Genomic DNA, 20,517 nt, shown 5'->3' with positions numbered 1-20,517 from the left:
GCCAACAATGCAACAGGAGTGAGATTTTAAATCGTTTTGAGGCGCGTAATGTAGCTCGTTTCTATGTTGGTCACGAAGACCACGTTTGTTATTTTTCATCCTTTTCTAGATCAGCATCTTGAAATCTACATTATTGCTTTTACATCCAGGAAAAATAATTTAAACATGACCGTGTGTGTTTTGTTGTAAAAAGAAATATGTGGGGGAAGGGAAAATAAATTGTTTTAAGCCTAAATATCATGGACATTCTGTCATTTAACCACTAGAGGGGGCTAAAACACCAGATCACAGAGATGACGTTTGATAATAGTATTTGACTCGGGATGACTCCATCTTGTTCTACAATACAGATTATCCACAGCATTGTTCAGACTGACAAATCTGCAAAAGCACATTTTTTTAGCAACTTTGTTTATTTCAAATGTAATCAAAACAACAGTAGTTACAGAAATTACAGACAGCTGATACTGAGTGATTTTGTGTACTATGTATTGTTATAATGAAAAACAGGAGCACAGAAAAAAAAATAAACTTTTCTTTTTGTGAATATTTGTCATATGTCAACATTTAATCCAACACATGAGGAAGTAGCACACATCATCAGTACCATATCTCAGCTCCACTCAGTTCATGTGTCAGACATAATGTTTATAACGATGGAAGTAAAAGCCAGTTATCAAGTCCAGTAACAAGAAACCAAACAAGCTCCAGTTTCTGCAAGATCAAGTGTTGTGGTCTCTGTAAAAGTCTTGTTTACACACGCAGTCTCAATCACTCTCTCCAACTCCCTTTTGACTGTTTCTATAAAACACTTGCAGTTTCAGGGAAAAGAGTAGAACAGGAACGTGCAAGCACTTGTATGGAGCCGTTTCTCCAGAGGAACTCTTGTAACAGTATTAAAACACACCTGGAGGCATGGAGAACCTGCTACACTTACCTAAACCTCCAGCGCTCTCCTTTACATTAACACTATTGTGCATTATGGGTTGTGGGCTTTCCTCAGTGATCAATAAGTGCACAAGTTTAAACAGTCACCGTTTTCCAGTTTTGATGCTCATGCAGAATTTCTATGCATGACTTTGATTGTAAAGAAGACGAAAGAAAAAAAAAAAAGAAACTGTTAGCTTTGATGCTAAGCCTTCTCCCTTAGTTGCTCTTGCTCTTGAGAATAGTGACTTCTGTAGATGCATTTGGCAATTTTATGAATTGGCAGTTGAAAACATTAATGAATGTTTTTGAACTTCCTGTGGGGCACAGTTTCTTTACTTTCACAGAGATGTCAGTTCTCCAAAAGTATGGCTGAATATGGAGGCTCTAAAGGAGGCAGAAGCAATTCCAAGAAATATTTTGTCCTCTTGTAAGTTCTGATCATTATGAACTGGGGTCTACCCCATGCTGCAGGATTAAGAGCAATGCTATTCTGTCATTTAGTTGTTTTTTTTTACAAGACTTAAGGTAGATTGATATGTTAGTGGAGGCAACACAATTTAAAAACTGTTATTAAAAAGTGTTTACAGCTGCACTGATACTATTTTTTTATTTGTCTCAAGGCTAACTCTTTGAGAGTCTTAAAACATTTGAAGGATGTCCTTTGGTGGATTTAACATACATTTTATGAGTCTTAACTTAAATATGCAGTGTAAGAACAAATTGCAAAACATTAGTTGCAGGTAGTTTTATAAGAAGCTGCAAAGCTTCTAAGCAGAAGTTTTGATAGGGGGATGCTCTTCTCGGAGCACTGGCTGCTGGCAAGTGCCAATGTGGGATGTTTAATAGAAAATAACGGACACATTTTCTGATACACATCGTTGACGTGTTACAGTTAAAAGCATCAACTTAGACATGGGTCACGATGACTTCCGAGCAGACTGCATCAATGACTTTTTGAAGACAGCAGCACATAAATATTTGTAAATGGCAGATGCCGGTTTTGTTTGTATGAATGTATTCAAAGCATTTTTTTTAGCCTGAATATTTTATTGTACATCAAAAAAGAATGAAAAGTAAAATGTTTTACTCAAACAAACGTGCCAAATTCTCTGTTGTTAAAATTGCAAATAGACCGATAATTGTTTGGATAAACAATATCCTGTGTTCTGCACAATTAAGCCATTCGGAACATGTGTTTTTATTGTGGTATTTAAATGTGGCTCATACAGTTTTAAACAGAAAACCAACTTTATTAAAACAGTATTATATTAATTTAGGAAAATAAATATTTTTGTAAGTCAAAATAACATTATTTTACACATTATTGTGTCATTTTGGTAGGGGTGTTGATGTATTTTCTGAGATTAATTTAAGAACTACTAGCACAAGCCTAAGCTAGAAGCTTTGCATGCTAACATCTATAGTTATAGCCTATTTTGTCTATAGAACCTCTATAAAATCTCAAAAAAAAGAATAAGGTATTCATTTAATTCAAATCATAAAGGCATACATTTGATACTAACAAATGAGTTGTTCTTTCTGTGTTAATGTCAAAGAACAGCTAGCATTAGCCTAAACAAAAAGCTCTGTTAGCTAGCTTCCATAACTACTGCTAATATTGTCTTAGTTCTATTTAACAGAAAATATCTCAATGTTAACTTACTTACTTACTTGAAATCAGAAAATTGGTTAGCATTGGATACAAAATTTATATATTTTGTATATATATTTTTGCGTTTTATCCAGGAAGCTTCTAGTATCAGCCTAAACTAAAAACGTTATTGGCTGGTATTTGTAGTTATTGTTAATTTCACCCTTATAATGTTTTAAAGTTTCTATGTATTTGGAAATGTTTACATGCCTTCAGAGTTATTGATAATTTAAAGATATATTACCAAGGAGAAGGATTTAGCATGTTTTACAATTTTTGCTGTTTTCAAAGAATACTTTGTACACAGTTTTTAATAACAGAAAATGGCTCCTGACTATCGTAACAGTACTTTATCAAAGCCACCGCTAATGGCAGCTGAGTTGTGAGGTGTGGAGGCTGCGAGGGAAAATGGTTTCCACTCTCATTCTGATTAGTCTTTGGTTTCAATGTGATGGCAACGTGGTGTGAGCAGAAATAAACATCAAAACAACTGGAAAGTTTATGCATTTTCTGTGTCCTGAACAGATGGAGCATTGCACTTTTTTGTTTTGCATTTAGAATTTCAGTATATTGATCTTGAGCGTCTGCCTCAACAATAAGTCCACATTCATTGGTGTAATCAGCAAAAATTAATGTTTAGATTGCGCATCGATCTGTGACAGCAAGAGAAACACAACAGAGTTCACATTTAAGTAAAAAAGTAGAGGAAAAAAGGCCACTCATAAAAAATAAAAAAATGTCTCTCAGTACCATCACTGCTATAATATAAATGTTTGCCATGAGTTACCTGAATCTGCAAATGTTTTGGTTTGGTATATACATTATTGTGTTCAGAACTGGTTATTTCCTGCTGTGAAACTAGAAAAGGAAACAGTCCTTTAGATTCAATAAAACTCCAATCAGTGACTTTTTGCTTTCAGAAATAGTTACGGCCAGATGTTTACATACATTCATTACATTAATTATTATAATTATTTTTAACAATTTTCTAAACGTAATTTAACTGGATGTTAATGTGGATTTTCTCTCTCCACACAGTCTCAGAACATTGGAAAACTTATTGAAAATCTACAAGAGGAAATGCATATTTTCACAAACTTGGGTATTTCAGATTTTAGGATAATCCATTTCAAACAAGTGCTATCTGACTGTGTCAAATGAAGGCTTATCATTCACTTCCAATCAGAAGTTAGACTTTTAAAAGTTAAATGTCATCACAATTAGGTCTTTAAATGAACAATAATCCCATATTTAACCTGTGATTTTGGAGTAAATAAGGCAGGTTAACTTTACGATAACCCGAATCCTCGGATTAAGAATTTGTGGAGTATTTTGCACTTATGACAAGTGGCTAAACATGAAGCCAGTGTCATAACACAATGTTGGTGAGAGCTACCAAAAAGCCTGTGATCAAGGTGCAACTTGCCATGGGACATTTAATCAAAGATTAGTGAGGAAGATTTGACTGTGAGGATTTGAGAAAATCTACAATAAATTCAAATTAGGCAAAGACTGAAATGAAATAAAATGAAATGACACTTTCAAACTGAATAATCCTACTGATTAGAAAGTGGCTAACCAAATATTACAGTGGCTCAAAGAAAATCTACAAAAGATTAAAATTTATATGCCCAAAAATAAATGGGAGTTGTAGAATTTGGAAAAAGGTTAGAAGCAATTTAAAATGTATGCCATTCATTATCATGATGACTGTATGTAAAGACCTGACTGCACATCCTCTGAATGTAAGAGTCACCTGTACAGAGCCAGCTCAAGCATAAAACCCCATAAAGTAAGCAGATCAGTGCTGTTAACTACTCCTCTGTATTCACACACACACAAATCACTGACACTTCAGAAAATATATTCACACTCACAAGCACCTGTCTTGTAAATCTGCAAGATCTAAAAATGTGCATGAAAATGAAAGAAAAAAAAAAACTGTGCAAATTCTAGTCAGGGACAAAAGGTCACGGCCTTAATGAATATAAAAAACACAAAAGAAATGTTCCCATCACCCATGAAAACAAAACAAAAAAAGTTTCTCCAGCCGATCATCATAAACTAAGCCATAAAAAAAAGAAGCTGAGTGTTCAGGGTTTCTGATTGATCTCAACGACTGTTCAGCTCACGTCATGTCGCACAGCAGAGCAGGCTGTGGAAAAGTCAATTACATCTGCTGTGGTATTGAAAAGCAATACCAACAGAGAAATGTGCCAACCCTATCGTACTGATAATTGCAAAAAAAACAAAAACAAAAAGAAAGGAACAAAAAGGAAAACTAGTATAAATCAGATGGATATACAAAGGCTTATAACACCACTGGCAATCAAGTGGAAGTCTCTGTTCACTTACTCTGTATTGGTTCTGAAAATATATATTGTATAGGTCACCCTGCTTCCTGCTTGGACAAAAAAAAACAATCAGTCAGTCCAGTCTCTCCAGCAGCCAGAAATCCTTATCAATGCCAGCTGAATTGATGATGCCTCAGTGCCGTCCCATCCCCCCCCCTGTCCCCGGCAAGTCTGTTCCTCACCGACAGGAGCTGTTCAGTGGGTTTCATCTAGCTCTAAAGGACCAAATTCAGAGTTTTACCAAAGCTCCTAAACCCATAGGTCGATCCTGGAGGTTCTGGGTGAGAGGCTCCCGATGAAGCAGGATGGGTTGAGAGGGAGGCACCAGGTGGGGGATGAGAATGCCTCACCTCCTCCCTCAGCACTGCTCTGACTCGATGAAGCCCTCCTTCTCGTGGCCCACCGGCTCCACCTCAGCGTACGCGGGATGACCCGAGCCCCGGCGAAATTTCATGGCCGGCCACCTGCTCGGGCGTCTCTGTGGTTGGGCGGAGAGGAAACACGTCAAGATGGAAGATAAAACTACAATGTTTGAAGGTTACTGTCAAAACGTATTTACTCTCATACGCATTTCCTTCTGTATTTATCACACGTAAGTGTTTGTCAGATTGTTAAAAATATTTTAAAGAGACAAAAATAACTCGAGGTAATACAACAAGAAGTTTCTTATAGTGATTTCATTTATAAGGGAAAATGGACTGTGTTTAAAACCACCTTCACACAGTCACACTGAAGACTTTCAATGCATCAACAGTCTGCCACAGTATCAGCATCAAATTCAAACCCTGACTTTTACTAAGGCCATTTCAAAACATGAATTTTCTCTTTTTGAGCCGTTTAGACGTGGCCTTGGTTCAGTGTTTTGCATCATCGTTCTGCTCCATAACCCAAGTGTGCTTAAGGTTAAGGTCTCAAACTGATGGCCAAACATTACCACTGCCTCAGAAATAAAGAAACAATGTTCCCTGGCAGTTGATTTGACTGATATTTAATTTGTTTATTACAATACCACCCTGGACAAAGTCGATAACCTCTGCTGCATGTAAATCATATCCCTAGTGTTACGCCAGCAGGTCTGATGCTGCTTGAGAAAAAAAAAAAAAAAAAAAACGAACATCAGCTGTGATTAGTTGTCTGAAAAATGTCTGGTTTATTTCTCAGACAGAAACGACTAAGAAATAATGAACAGACGGTAAAAACTCCAGCCAGAGTTTTTACCCTGATGTTTCTGCTACAACTCACCTCGATGAGGAAGAGGCTGGCAGCAGAGGTTGGGTGATGGTACATGTAGACCGTGATCAGAACGCCGGCAATCATGATGAGCATCACCAGCAGGATGCCCAAGATCAGACCCGTGTGCAGAGGATGCGTGCCCGGCACCCTGTTGACGGCGCTGTCAGCTGGCATTACTGAAAAAAAAAAAAAAAACAACAAACATTTGTATTCGTTTCAAAAGGTTACATTTTAAAAAAATTATTTTATTTAAAAACGTTTTCACATTTTATTGCAGCTCTCTGGGTAGCCACTAGGGGGCAATCGCCATTTATCAACTGAAATGGTTTCAATATTCCCTGAAGTTCATATATTTACCATATTGAAAACAGAGATGGCACTTTAGACGAGTTTATTGAGGCATGCATGTGTGAAAGAGCAATTTAAACCGTATCCATTTTCATTGCTTTATATTTGCTGTAATTCTGCAGGCCTTGAAAGGTCTGCTTTAAACTTTAAACTTAAAAGATCATTTTCTCTTCCTGCAAGCTTTTGGTGAAGTGACAGGTGTGTGGATCACTTAAGATTCATGCTTGCCACTAGACACAGCAGAGGTTGTGATGGTGCTTTTGAAAGGTGTGAAGAGCTTCCTGTAAAGCTCTACCAATCTCTTTTTATCGTTTTTGGCTCGTTTTCAGGAGAGCAAAACAGCTTCTCCTGCAATTTCTTCCCAATTTTTCAGCTAAAATAAAACATTCGGGGACAAGAATAAGCTCAGTTCTCATTTACTCGCAGTGAAACAGAGAAAATAAGCTATAACGTATGTATTCAGCAGATGTACACCAGGTTCAGGTCACATCCATTTTATTTCCTCTGTGTGCCCCCTGACAACCTCTCCCCGGGCTTCTCTCCGTCTTTAATTAGCAGCTGTAGGCAGCATAGAGCTTGTCAGCCCACCAAGCTCTCCCCTGGCTCTCTGCCTCATTCACATCCAGCGCACAGAATAACAGAATGGTAATCAAACCTGTCCAACATGTGAGAACGCTCGCTGTAACTGCATAGGTCAGAGCATCCATTAAGTACAAACAATCATTGAGAAATATTAATAACATACATGCATGTATATAAACAGTTTAGCTGGAAAAAAAGACACCTGATTACATTCGGTTTTGAAGCTACAGAGAGCTTTTTTTAAAAAAAAAAAAGAAAAAAAGATTGATGTTATGTTGTTTCAGTTTCAGTAGGAAGCCAAAATGATGTGACGGGTTTCTGGTCTGCCACGGCGGCGGAGGCTGTGTGACTGGGATTCAGAGATGATCAGAAATCAGTTCATGCTGGAGCCACAAAACTGGGATAGAAATGCTCAGCGATGTAGGAGGATGGAGAAAATATGGCAAGAGACCGGTTGGTGTGGTGGTTTTCACACACCATTTGTCATTACAGAGCATCAGTGACAGAAAATCCCAGCAGTGCTTAACCAAGGTTGTGGAGTGGGGGCATTCTGTTGCAGGTGGAGATCAGTCCTCCATTATCTTGGTCTTGATTAAGGTGTCTAAGGAAGCAGAGCTCTCACAGAGCAGTAAAACGCATCGGACAGATGACCTCAGCAGAAACCCAGACCAATCAGCTGTACGGAGGGGCTAATCCTGCTCCCTCATCTCACCTCACAAGAGATTTAAAGAAACCGACAATGAAAGCAGAACTATCTACAATCTAGTTTCGCTCAGTTTCTGAGAAAAAGGTGATTTAGTCTAGCTGTGTTGTTGCTGCACCTAAAATCACCTCCAGATGACTTCCTATGCTTAAGCTGCATCTTCTTCACAGACCCCCATCACATTGAATAGCATTACAACCTCATATAGGGTGATAAAAAGGTTAAATGCATAGAAAATAAATGCAAAAACATCCTCGCAGTGCCTGTGCTCTGCTGATTTGGAGGCATGTGGCATTTTAGCAGCCAGAAGCGTGACAGAAAGCCGCGGACTGGCAATTTCTCTCAAACAGGAAACGAGAACGTGTTTTCAAACAGCACCAATTCTCAGAGTCATTACAATGTTCTGCTTTTGAAGACTCACCTTGGTTGTCTCTGAGATGCAGCGCAATCTTGGTGTCATCTGTGAGGAGACAAAGAACCACAGGAGTCAGACAAAGTAATCAGAATTTCTCTTTGTAGTTTGTTTTTGAGGCTTTAGCTCTATTTTAGGACCTCCCTCGAAGGCCCCAAATGAGACAAAGCTTCTTTCATTAGTGAACCATCTTCATTTACTACGCTTATTAAAAATAAATGCCTTGAATATAATGACTAAGCATCAATAATTCAACACATAACATCAGTCTGGGGTTAACTATACGTGTGAAATATGGAAATGTAGCATGACCCACTTCTACTTCAAGGGTAACAGGCTCTTACACACCATACCATTCACATTATGCTAATCTGGCACTTTTTCCACCAGGTCTATTTGCCTCAATGACTTCATTCAGAGAGAGCTACTGCTTCTAGTTTCAAACAGACAATGAAACCATATCCTCGTGTTCAATGAGTTCTGTAAGAGGCAACGATTATTATTTAGTGGAAGATAATTTCACACCATCGAGTGGTGGTAGGTGCTGACGGGAAAGTGGATGCTGGTCAATCTGGGAAGAAAGTTTAATGCGTTAGATGCTTCTGTGTGTTCGCCCAGCAGCTTTGAACTCACAGACAAGCACACTTTCCACTCATTTCACTATGGCCTCCTAGGGGGTGATAATGTGCTGACTTTTATGTAGTCTATTCCAAAGAGGAGGAGAAGAAGAGTATCAGCGCAGTTTTTGTATCCTTGTTTCCCACAAGATAAATTGTCCACAAAGTTAGAAATCCCACCACTGTATTTTATTTATCCTCCATGTTTGGCGCCACCTTATGTTCAGCACTTTTATTGTATGGGTATAAAGCCTAAAAGATTTGAGACTGTGCAATAAATTCACCTTCCAGCAGGACGACGACCCTAAACATACAACCTGAGCTACATTACAATGGTTGGATAAAAGTATATTCATGTGTTAGCATGGCCTAGCCAAAGTCCAGACCTAAATCCAAATGAAAATCTGTGGCAAGACTTGGAAATTGCTGTTCACAGGAGCTCTCTGTTGACTGAAAAGATATTATTTTGATTTCCAAATTGGTAGTGACAAATCAGTTTTGCACACCAAATGAAATGTACTACAAGATAGGGAACTCGCTGCAAATAAAAAGCCACGGTTTTTTTTGTTTAATAATTTTTTTTTCACTTTACAGTTATGCACCACAAATAAAAGTCTGTTTTGTCTTTTAGCACAAACTCTTTACATCAAGTGCTCCAATCAACAGTCTTCCTCCCGCATGTACTTCTCTCCTTCTTTCTGCCTCTTTTCTCTTTTCAAACCCTCCCATCCAGTCACAGGTTGCCTGCATTTGAGTGATCCACAACCTGCTCACTAACCTGACCTCTGACCCGCTGCAGCTGAAGAGACAAGTGATTGTTGAGGGAAAAAATTGTCCGCTATACGTGTCTGATAGTCAACCAAAACAAATGCACATACCAGAGCGTAACCCCTAGCGACCCCAGACGCACGGCTCGTTCTCTCGCCACACCCTGTTTTGATCTGAAACTGTCGGACTCCTCATTGTGTTTATCCCCACAGCTGGATTGTTTTCACACAGCAGCCCAGCCATCAGGGCCTATCCTTAAAAACCTCAGACACAGAGGAGGATCAATGGGCCTGTAATGAAGAAAAGGTCAACCTCTTTCTCAGCAAGCGATGGAAGTAAACACCTTTAAAAATAATCCACCGCAAAGACTAAATGCGGGGAACCCTGAAAACATCTGCAACTGAACAATAAAGGAAAATTGACATTAATAGGACAAAATCAAAGCAGGACTTGTCAGCAGCACATTGTTTGTGCTCTTTTAGTTGTGTTTAACTGAACTAACTGAGCTGCTTTTAACTTAGTTAACTGCTTTTCTGCAGGTCACTTGAAAATCAACTCGCAGAATTAGAGGTTTGGCGAAAACAACATCTTGTTCACACTGGTGACATGTTGGAAGTGGAAGCTGATGTTGCCGACATAGAAACTGAGAAAGCATTGAACTAATTCATTATCAGAATTTTAAACATCGATAAGCGACGGTGTCAAATCTTGAATATGAAGCTGTAGTTTATTAATTGGAATGTAACACGTGTATATATTCGACATGTTAAACTGAACAGAACAGGTTAAGTAGCACAATACAGAACAAAGCTATCTGCCATTGGTTCTTTTTTGTTATCCGTTTGTGCTGGCATAGAACAAACCCTGCAGCCGTGCGTTCTGCGCTTTCACAACTGTGGGATATTTCACGCCTCTGCAGGGTGTATTTCCTGAAAACACCCGCTCCGAGTCCTGGTTTCCAAATGTGAGAGTGACAGAGACTCCGATCGCTGGAGTCGTGTAAACTTACAGCTGGATTGCAACATAAACGTAACGGTCCCACTGAAAAACCGGATTTGTGTAAACGAGGCCCAAAGCATCTTTCATCCCAGTAGAATAACCACACACACAAAAAAAAATTTATTTTTTTTTTTACAGCCTTTCATCAAAATGTCATTCATTTTAAATAAATCAGAAAATGACTGCAATAAAATAGCTATGTTTAAATAGCTAAAATAAAATGGGTCCGACAATGGCTACATATTTAATACAAGAGATGTGACAAACATGGGGGAGTCAGGATCCAGGCTTATCTGGTCATCATGTACAGTGGACAGGATATTAAGGGAGGTAAAAAGAAATCTCCACCAGCTCACTGTTATGCAACTGTAGTCATCTGTTCCCAGGACTGTGCTAAGGTGATAAAATATGAATTGTGTTATGCATTTTTATCAGAGATGCCTCTAAGGACGGCTCCAAACCTTTACACACTAATGCAGCTCATCAGACTGGAAAGAGTACATGTCTGAAATCGATGTCCATTAACTCATTGTTGATCCCAGACATCAAGCTGGAGTAACATCAATAGAAAAGCACAAGAAGAAGAAGAAGAAGAAAAAAAAAACCTTACATAAAGTAATGTGTGCTTTTAGTTTTGATTATAAAGGGTTTCTATGGCAACACATAGTGCGTGGGCACAACGTTCAAGCCAGCCACATCTGTGGTTATTTTTGATAAACTATCTTTAACTAAAATAAGTTACTAAATAATCATGCGAGTGGAAATGAGTTCAAAGTGTAAACAGTAGCTTTAACCAATGCACAACTGCTGCGAATGGCAAGCCAGAGAAATGGAAGTAAACACACTTCAAAGGAGACCTTGACTGTTTTCCTGTTATCAGGAAAAGAACTGTGTCAGCTGCTTTTTTACAGAGGATTTTCACTAGATAACCACCACATTATGCACTGGTTTAGTCTCCTGCTGAGGTGCAATAATTCGTGCTGGATACATTTCATTACAGTAGCAAAGGAGCACCACCTTCTTGATGTTTGTTGCCTGCACAAAACTTTAGGGAAGAACACAAATACAATATTCAGATGAATATTTGAAGTTATTTAGCACAGTAATGAACAACATATAATTGCTGGATAAATTAAAGAAAGCTACTTTCTGACTTTTGTTCCCCTTTGCAAACTACACTGCAGATGTTTTAAAGTCAAAGCTTTGCCTTTTTTGTTCATGGAGTTGTAAAATTAATTCTTTATTTTGCCTTTCACAAAAGTTTCCACGTTTGATTTCTTAAAATTGTTGGAATATTTTTTAAATGTTCAAAAATGGACACATATTTTAGCTAATTCCCTAAAATCTTAATTTGCTTGAAGCCCTTTGGCTGCAGGTTAAATACTACATTACTTTACAGAATTTACTCTTAAAAGTGAGCAGAAAATAATGAATGTATATGTCTGAGTAACCCAATAATTTCATATTCTAAATACAAGAGTGCAACATTATTTTATTTACTGGTATCACTAGACGGTACATACCTCATCTGAATACGCTTGTGAATTATAGCATCCTTTTTATTGGCACAAATTTGAAAAAAAAAGTTAAATTATAGTGACTGCCTGAACAGAGGATCATTCACTAGTTGTCCTGAGATCTTATGAAGACTTCATCGTCAATTTATTTTTAGTTTATCCGGTACTTTACCTTCAGTAGGAGCGCTGGTGGGAGGATGAGAGGTGGAAGGTGTGCCCCAGCCTGCTGTGCTTCCTTTACTTCTCGATGCCGTTCTGGCAGTGATGGTGGTGGTGAAGGTGTGCAGTTGCGTCGTGTCGTCTATGTCGCACATCTTGTCTTTGGTCTGACGGAAAGAACCTCTGTTTTATATTTTGTGCAAACTCTCAAAGGATAAAAAGTGCAAAAGAAAGCTTCATCCACAGCCATCAATATATTTGTGTGTTTGATTTCACATTTAGAATGTAATATGTCAAAAATCTGGACATAGTAGAGCAGAGATGCTCCAATTTAGGGGTTTTTGTTGGGTGTGTGTGTGTGTTTTTTAGGTCCAATTCAATCCAGATGTTTAATTTTAAAACACTGACAATGCCAATAATCCCCGGCCCTATTTTTGGTCACGTTGTCTAGAAACGCAGCGCCGTCTGGATCGATGACCTCAGCCTGATAACTGATCCAAGAATGATGTCAGTATTGGGTCAGATACTGTTACTAAAACGGATCGGTCTGAACTCTGAGGTCAAGTCTTTTTTATTGAATCCTTACCTCATCTGGGCAGCTGTTATCCACCCAGTCCTGCCGATGGCGGTCAAAACCACTGGAGCATCTGAGGAAAGAAGAAAGAAAATGTAAAAAAAACCCCAAAAAAACCCAAAAGGTTTTTCACTTATAACCCACACATTGTCTCGTTTTCACTAAGAAGATGACCACTAATGTCAAAAGAAGTGGTATTTTCAGGATTGTGAAGCTACTGAAATTGCTTCGCCATTCACACAAACGACAACAAAACGTTAAAACTGTACAGTTACTCTAATATTATAAATATATATAAACAGAATTAAGTTGATACAGTAAAGTGATCCCTTAAGTAGCTGTAAGGCCTACTGTGGTTACTTAGATGTTTTGTTTGACTGATAGTTAAAGATAATTATATACCATTTACTCTTTAGTCATGAGAAGAAAAGCTGCAAATTATCACTTTTTAAAAGAGCGAGCAAGCAACATTTTCCTTGTAATAAGTCTAAATTACTAAAATTGGGACGGGATAATTTCATGCCTGTTAAGTACATGACTAACTTTTCCCCCTTTAGTTGCTTAGACACCTCTATCTAGATAAAAAATATGATGAAAAACAGCTTTTCTCCTTAATAGTGGATAAAGGCTTTTTAAAAATAATTATCTAATAAAAAAAAACTATATTTTTAATAAAAACCTAAGTGTGAATCCTCAAATTATTATTTTTAATTATTGAAATCTTACACTGAAAATCTTAGTAAAATGCAACTTTTAAAAGAAAAAAAAAATGCAGTGCAGAAAACAATCCCATAATAAAAAAAAATACATATATATAGTTTACCAACAAGAGAACCTAAAACCTGATGAGGTTTGTCCAAAGCTGTAAATAACAATATGCAGGACTTCAAGTTAATTGAGATTAAACAGAAAGTTTAATCTCACACAGTTTACAGAAAAATCCACTCAAGGAAACAACAAACAGACCCACATCCTGGGAAAAAAAATGGTTTAAAGTGAAGCAGTGCTGTAAGAACACTAAAAATTGAGTAAGGTCTCCAAAAGATTCTCTAAAGAGCACATTGTTATGGTAATTTAACTATGCCCCCAAGTCCGTCTGCTCAAACAGCCGAAGCAGATTCCTCCATTTAATCCCTCACTTTCCCCTGACTGCTTTCCCCTCCCTCAGGGTGCAGTGAAGGCAGCACAGTCTGGCTCAATATCACCAGGGAGGTTTGGTCTAACTTTGTTTCTTCTCGGTGGCATCCATCTCAGCTAGTTGTCGTCTAGCGCACTGAGCCGTGGCGCATTTAATCAGAGATGGGCAGGAGAATTGTTCATTTGAATATAAATGAGAGAATATTTCAGCTGGGATTTTTCAATTCGGTCTCAACAGGACGGACTGATTTTGTGTTGTTTTTGCCGTTTCTGGTTCAGAGAAAGCTGGCATCCATGTTGCCAAGTTATTATTTTAACCGAGTCATATTCGTGTACTGAACGAATTTGAGCCAGATGATGTGTTTTTAATTGATTTGCTTTACTGCTGATGGTTTTCTCTTGTGAAGCCAAAGCCATGCCATCGGAGCCAAATTAATTTTCCACTGCTCGTTCACGTAATGAGTCAGTAGCAGGACTTAAAATGTGCCCAGAACAGTCTATTGGTTAAGAGATAAAAATCAGATCACAGCAGTAATTATTTTTCTTATCGGCACAATGCAAGTCAGTCTAGCTCAGGCAAACGCAGCTGACCAAATGTTCTGATAAGAAAACAATAGTTGACAACAAATATTGCCTATTTTGTAACTGCTTACTTCAGCTATTATTTGAATTGTTTAATTTAACAGGCATATCTGCACATATTCTCAGTACCTAACTGTACTTGGTTTCAAATTTGTAATTTGAAACCAAATTACAAATTTGATGGCTCCTCCATGAGAACTTATATATATGAATATTTTATTTTTTTCTCATTCAATTGCATTTTTCCTCTCTTGACCCATAAACGACTAACGGTTTGTGCCAACAAATTAACAATCATTCTAAAGATTTTCTCAGAACTTTATATAACAATTATACTTCCTTTATGTCCCATGTGAACATGAATTTTACCAATAAACAACTTTGTCTCTGTTTTTTTTTTTTAAATTGCATGGTTTGAGTAGCTCGGATTGTGATCCGACATCTTTGCCACGTTGCTTAGTCTTACTCCTAGGTTTGAAATTAACTTGATCAAATTAGAATTAAAGCTCATCAGTCACTGAGTGAGCTTGTTGGGAAACAAGCAAAATTAATTCATCAGAATTAAGATGAAATGAGCAGACACTAGCATCTCACTCTTCCAGCAGATTTAAACAAATCATGGACAAAACATTCATATTTCTGAAAACAGCACTCCGTGTTGCTGACTAAAACCAGTCCAACCTCAGTTTTTGCATATTTTCTAACTCAGTGGGGCACTCACTCACTCACTCAGCAGGAGCACAGATGTGACTTCCGTTTCAGTAGCACGCATCTGGATGTAGAACTACTAATTTTCAACATCTGGTTCTGTGTTTTCCACCATCAGTTGTTTAAATTGTGTGCAACGGATCACAATTGTTATGAGCTGGTTTTTTCTTGTTTTCTTTTTTTTTTTTTTCTAAACCTACAAAGACACCGCACCCGTACTTTTAGCTCAGGACACAAACTGCAACAACGCAGCACAGACTGATCGTAGGATGTCTGCATTAAACACGTTTAATCTAACTGCACAGTTCTGTCTGGAAGGCTCACATTGCATCAGATGTTCGGTGCACACCGAGTTGTTGTTTTTTTTGGCACGTTTACAGAAGCCGCGGGGAGAGAGGGGGCTCTGTACAGAGCAGCTTAATGAAACGTGCAGCCAAACGAACCCGCTGCAAACTAGACAGTCAGTTTTATGACGTGGACAGAAAAACACTGTGAGACTTCTGCAAAAAAATATGCAGTAAGCACCGCAAAAGAAAAGAAAATGCAACATAAAGTAGAGACGAAACAGAGTTCAAGGAAATGAAGTTTTTAATTTGAACAAAGACTTAAAACATCACCATTCTGAAAAATGGTGCCATAAAAGGCTGGTCTTGCATTTGCTTGACTTTAACATCTTAAGACAAATGTATATTAGCAAATTGTTTATTTTTCAAGCCAATCAAGTCATAGTACATGTGAATGGATTGGAGCTTTAAGTAGCAGCAGTATTTTTTTTTTAGTCTGTCCTGAATGAACAAATCCCTTCATACATGACATTGGCAGTTTTGGTTTGTCACTTTATTGCATCTTGTGAAGTGGTCAAGCTCTCTAGCGGCCCCCTGCTGGTCTCAATAACCGAAACAGCAGCTTCGTTCGCTTATTCTTTTGGTCGACTCTGTATAAATAATGTTAAGGAAGAGTCTTTCCAAGCTTAGCTCCTTATACTGTAAAGTATGTCACGTTTATGGTGTGCAACCGCTTTTGTTCTTTCCTTAATAGAAACAACAAATCTCTAAGCTTGCTCCAAACGCATCAGCATTCAGATGCTTTATTACCCAGCTTCCACTTGTACCTTAGCATGAAAGAGAAGCTGCGCTTGCACCGTCCCGGCCCTGTAGACGGAAGTTCATTTAGGCTGTTCTCTCACAAACGTCAGCGTCTCTCATTAACTTCGCAGCCAGCGAAGCCACGATGTTTTTTAATTAGTGCGTGCCAAAAGCATGTTTGCCTTTTCTAAAAGGAAGTGGCTAGAAGATGCTGAGGGAAAGGGTAGGGGAGCTGAACTGTGAAGTATTAACACAGTCGGAACGCTAATTAAAATGCAGCTTAATGAGACTGCTGCTAACGGCGTTACAGTATCTCTCCGCATTCATAAACTGCTGAATATACAGACACTTTTCTTGTTGCTCTAAATTAGTTTGTCTTTGTCAAATGCGCCAGGATTTGAGGTGCCAAGACGTGAGAATGTTGTACGAAACGCATCGCGGAGGCTCGATAACAAACACTAATACGGCTCGCTTTCCCTCAAACACATCACTCACGTTTAGTGGCTGCTCAAAAAAAAAATAAGGGAGTGGCAGATTCATGTTTTATATTTACAGATTGGAAAGTAGATCAACAGTGAAAGAGACATGATGGTCGTTCCACAGGCCAAACAGCAACCTCTGCAAAAGGACGTCATCGGGACAGCAAACATCTTTTGAAATCAGAGCGTTTCATGCATCATCTCGCCGTAATTTATTCCCTTTGCTCTCGTGTGTCTTTAACTCAGGCTTTTCCATCCGACTGAATCAAATCAAATGCACTGCAGCTCGCATTTCAGCTGTCAGGAAATTCTGTAGAGGAACGCCAACACCTCTTTGGCTGCTCAAATATTTACTTTTGTTTGAAGTGCGGGAGAGACAAGAGGGATAAGGCAGAAAGAAAGTGGAGCAGAGGTTGGCTGAACAGGTGCGAGTGAGTGACTGTCAGAATGAGCTGCCGACTAAATAGAGCTACTTTTCTTTGGAGGGGAATAAAAAACTGAATAAATGAAATCTGAGCCAAGTCTGCAACTGACAGGTCAGAAAGTTAGATTTTAAAAATATACTTTCATAAAAGTAGAAACACAACATACTAAAAAGTCAGACTGAGGCTTAATTTTTGTGATTGCTTTTTTTTTCTTTTTTTCTCTAATGTCATGCTGCTAAGTCTTCCAAAAAGGACAGGGTAACGTTTTTCACTGAATTGCATCACCTCTTCTGTCAAAAATGCCACTGCATTTCTGGAAATATGGGTTTAAAATACCTCTCATGTTGAATCGTTGTTACTTCATACAATTTTCAACGCCCAACTTGGAAAAAAAAAAAGAGCAAATAAACTGGTACTAACACATTCATACATTGCTTTGGAGCTGCTTTGCTTTGTAGATCTGAGCAATCCTGCACAACAATTATAACCTGTGCACAAATGATCAACCTACATTCCTTCTTTTCATCTTCATATATTCGGAGAATATATCAGCCCTATCCTAATTCTAACCTCCAACTGAACTCATGCACTGTGTGCCGTTTTATTTTTGTCTTGCGTCTTTATAACTGTTCAACGCTTTGCATGAAAACAGTCTATTAACAAAATCGTTACTATAAAGTTTTTATTAAATGCTGTCAGGATCTTGAGTTAGTTTTAGTTTTTTTCTGTGTTCCTTAGTCCTTTTCTTTGATTAGATCAGCCGATTTTCTGTTTTGCTTACTTTTAGTTCAGTCCTGCTTAGTGTTTCTAGTTATGTTTGTTTCTCGTCTCTAGTTATTCCTTGCAGACTCATTAAAAATCACAATGGAAAAAAAAATGGGTTTCAGTATTGCCTCTTGGTTTTTTTTTTTTAAGGAACAAACTTGAATTTTAAAAATGAAACTTTTAGATCCTACTGGCAAACTACACCGCTTTGTTTTTAAAGGTAGATGTGCAGTGCAGTGTTTCCCAACCCTGGCCCTTTTACTGAGCTGCAACCGTCTGACTCAGATGTGTGAAAGCAGAAAAACATCTAAAACATGCAGGGCGGTGTACCTTGTAGACCAGGGTTGGGGAAAAACATTGTTGGAGTATAAATAACAGTGTGGATATGCTATGGGGAAAAGTGTAACGGAGTAAAATAAGTCAAACCTGTTGAGCCGATGACACCAGCTGCAGTTGAAGTTAATATGAGAGGAGATGCAGGTACTACAGCTGGTGAACTGGAGACAGGCTGCAAAAGAGAAGAGTCAACACATATAGACTGTTTTTGCAATCCTTCTATAACAGATGATGATGAGAAATTAACTACTAATACAATGTAAATATCCTTCTTACTGGGTAAAGGCATGATTTCCACAGCCGAAGAGTTGGTGATCCTCGTCTTCGTAAGCTCCACGCGGTGGTACTCATAAATCGTCCTCCGTCTTACGTCTAGTTTCAGAAGACAAAGACAGTTTGAGATTCTGAAGACAAAAAGGAAATCTTGAACCCTGCGACAAAAAACAATGGGGACAAAAGGTCTCCTAAAGTGGAAATAGAGCTGCTGGGAGAATCGGGTCACAATGGATGCTGCTACAGCACTTCTCTGCTTTTCTTTGTGCCCAAAGTGTCAGGCTATGACTTGGCAAATGGACCAGGGCAATTTTCTCTGGGACCTGATATCATCAGTCTGACCCAGTCGGTTGTAACAGCAAGACATCTGATGGGGTAAGATGGAGCACATGATTAAAGACAACCACACACCGAACCCTAGCTGGTCTAGAAAAACCCATTGGTTTTTGCTTGCCAGGCGAACTCGAAACCATCAGATGAAACTGTGGAACAGAGTACTGTAGGGAAGCACATCCCATACAAGCTGCAAATAAACACATGGATTTTTCTGTGCACCAGAGATTAATCCACATTAGTGTAATATATCACTTAGATGTACATTTATCATTTCTGGAAGACATAATTGATTATTTATTGAGATGCAGAGGGAAACTCAATACAACTAAGTCTAGTTAGTTGCAACTCTATAGGCATTTCATCCACTTTATAAAGTCAGAAATTACTTGATATCAGGGTGCTTTTTGGATTAATAAAATATTCGATTTAGATAATTTATACATCTGGATAATTAGGAGAAAAAAAGGTTGGCATTTTCAGACTTTATTCTCCATTCATCGTATAAAATTTTGTTTCTTTATTCATTCATTTTAACCTTCTCTCCTTCCTTCAACAAGGACAATTTAGGTTGGATGTTACAGTGGCCCTCCCATCTATTTCTGGTTTGGTGTGCATTGAACTATTCATGTAGTTTTCGGTGGAATGTAACTCCAAATTATATGTGGAAAAGTTGCCTATTTGTGAACGTTTTGGTAGAACAGATCTCAAGTGTCCAAACCTGACTGTTTCCAGTCTCCACTGAGCCTGTAGTCCTTAAATCAACTGGCAGCTTCGAGCTAGTAAACTAACCTTCCCCAGGCTCCGTCTTCGCCATTAGGCGAATCTTCTTTGCTAGAAGAATATCTTCTAGCAAAGATAATCTCTTTGCTAGAAGCAAGAGGAAGTCAGACAGTGCGACATCAATAGTATCGAGTCGAGTGCGGATTGATGCATCCATATCTTTCATCCGGGAACCTCAGAAAAAATCAGCTCCATATAGTATTTTGGTTGGTTAGCTCTGATGTGCTAGCATTAGCTTCGGCCTGACTGGGATCCATCGGAAGGATTTTCTTCTTGGTGGAAGAACCCGCCGGGGAAAAAATTAGGAAATCTTTTTCACGATGTGGTCTAGGCATCCCCGAAGTGTTTCAAAGTCGACAAAGACGTATTTAACTGGAGGAAGTTATGAAAACATTTTAAGTCTGGAGCGGAAAACAGCCTCAAGCCTCCATCTGGGGAGAGAGGTCAGTTTCTATTAGATATTTAGAACAGTCTCACTTTCAACTTGTGCTTAAAGTGCACATGTTAAACTACACACCAGTTTTTAAATTGTGTTTATAGACAAAGTAAAACCGGAGTTATGCTTAAATATCTAAACCATATTTTTCTGAATGTCAGAGAAATGCTAAACGGGCTTTTCTGGGAATGTAACAGGAAATGAGCTTCCAAACGTAAAATATGGAACGCAACATTAGATTCCTTTGTTATTGGAAATCTCACATCTTCAACAAATAATTATGGTCTGTATTTTGTTGCTAAGAAACAAAGTAAAGTTGTTCAAGTTA

General features: G+C 38.3%; 1 protein-coding gene across 1 annotated transcript in view; it reads right to left on the bottom strand.

Moving 5' to 3' along the window:
* Positions 1-1,431: 1,431 nt before the first annotated feature.
* plxdc2b (plexin domain containing 2b) overlaps positions 1,432-20,517 on the bottom strand; it is a 98,181-nt gene continuing 79,095 nt past the window's right edge. The window contains exons 8-14 of the mRNA XM_081601301.1: positions 18,641-18,736; positions 18,455-18,536; positions 12,860-12,920; positions 12,287-12,440; positions 8,223-8,261; positions 6,178-6,344; positions 1,432-5,413 (exon numbers count right to left, since the gene is read on the bottom strand). Coding sequence (XP_081457427.1) covers positions 5,294-5,413; positions 6,178-6,344; positions 8,223-8,261; positions 12,287-12,440; positions 12,860-12,920; positions 18,455-18,536; positions 18,641-18,736 — 719 coding nt within the window. The 3' untranslated portion in view covers positions 1,432-5,293. The remainder of the gene's footprint in view (positions 5,414-6,177; positions 6,345-8,222; positions 8,262-12,286; positions 12,441-12,859; positions 12,921-18,454; positions 18,537-18,640; positions 18,737-20,517) is intronic.

The sequence above is a fragment of the Poecilia reticulata genome, chromosome 20, assembly GCF_904066995.2.
Source record: "Poecilia reticulata chromosome 20, P_reticulata-male-v2, whole genome shotgun sequence".
NCBI lineage: Eukaryota > Metazoa > Chordata > Actinopteri > Cyprinodontiformes > Poeciliidae > Poecilia > Poecilia reticulata.
This window is presented reverse-complemented; position numbering and strand designations above follow the sequence as displayed.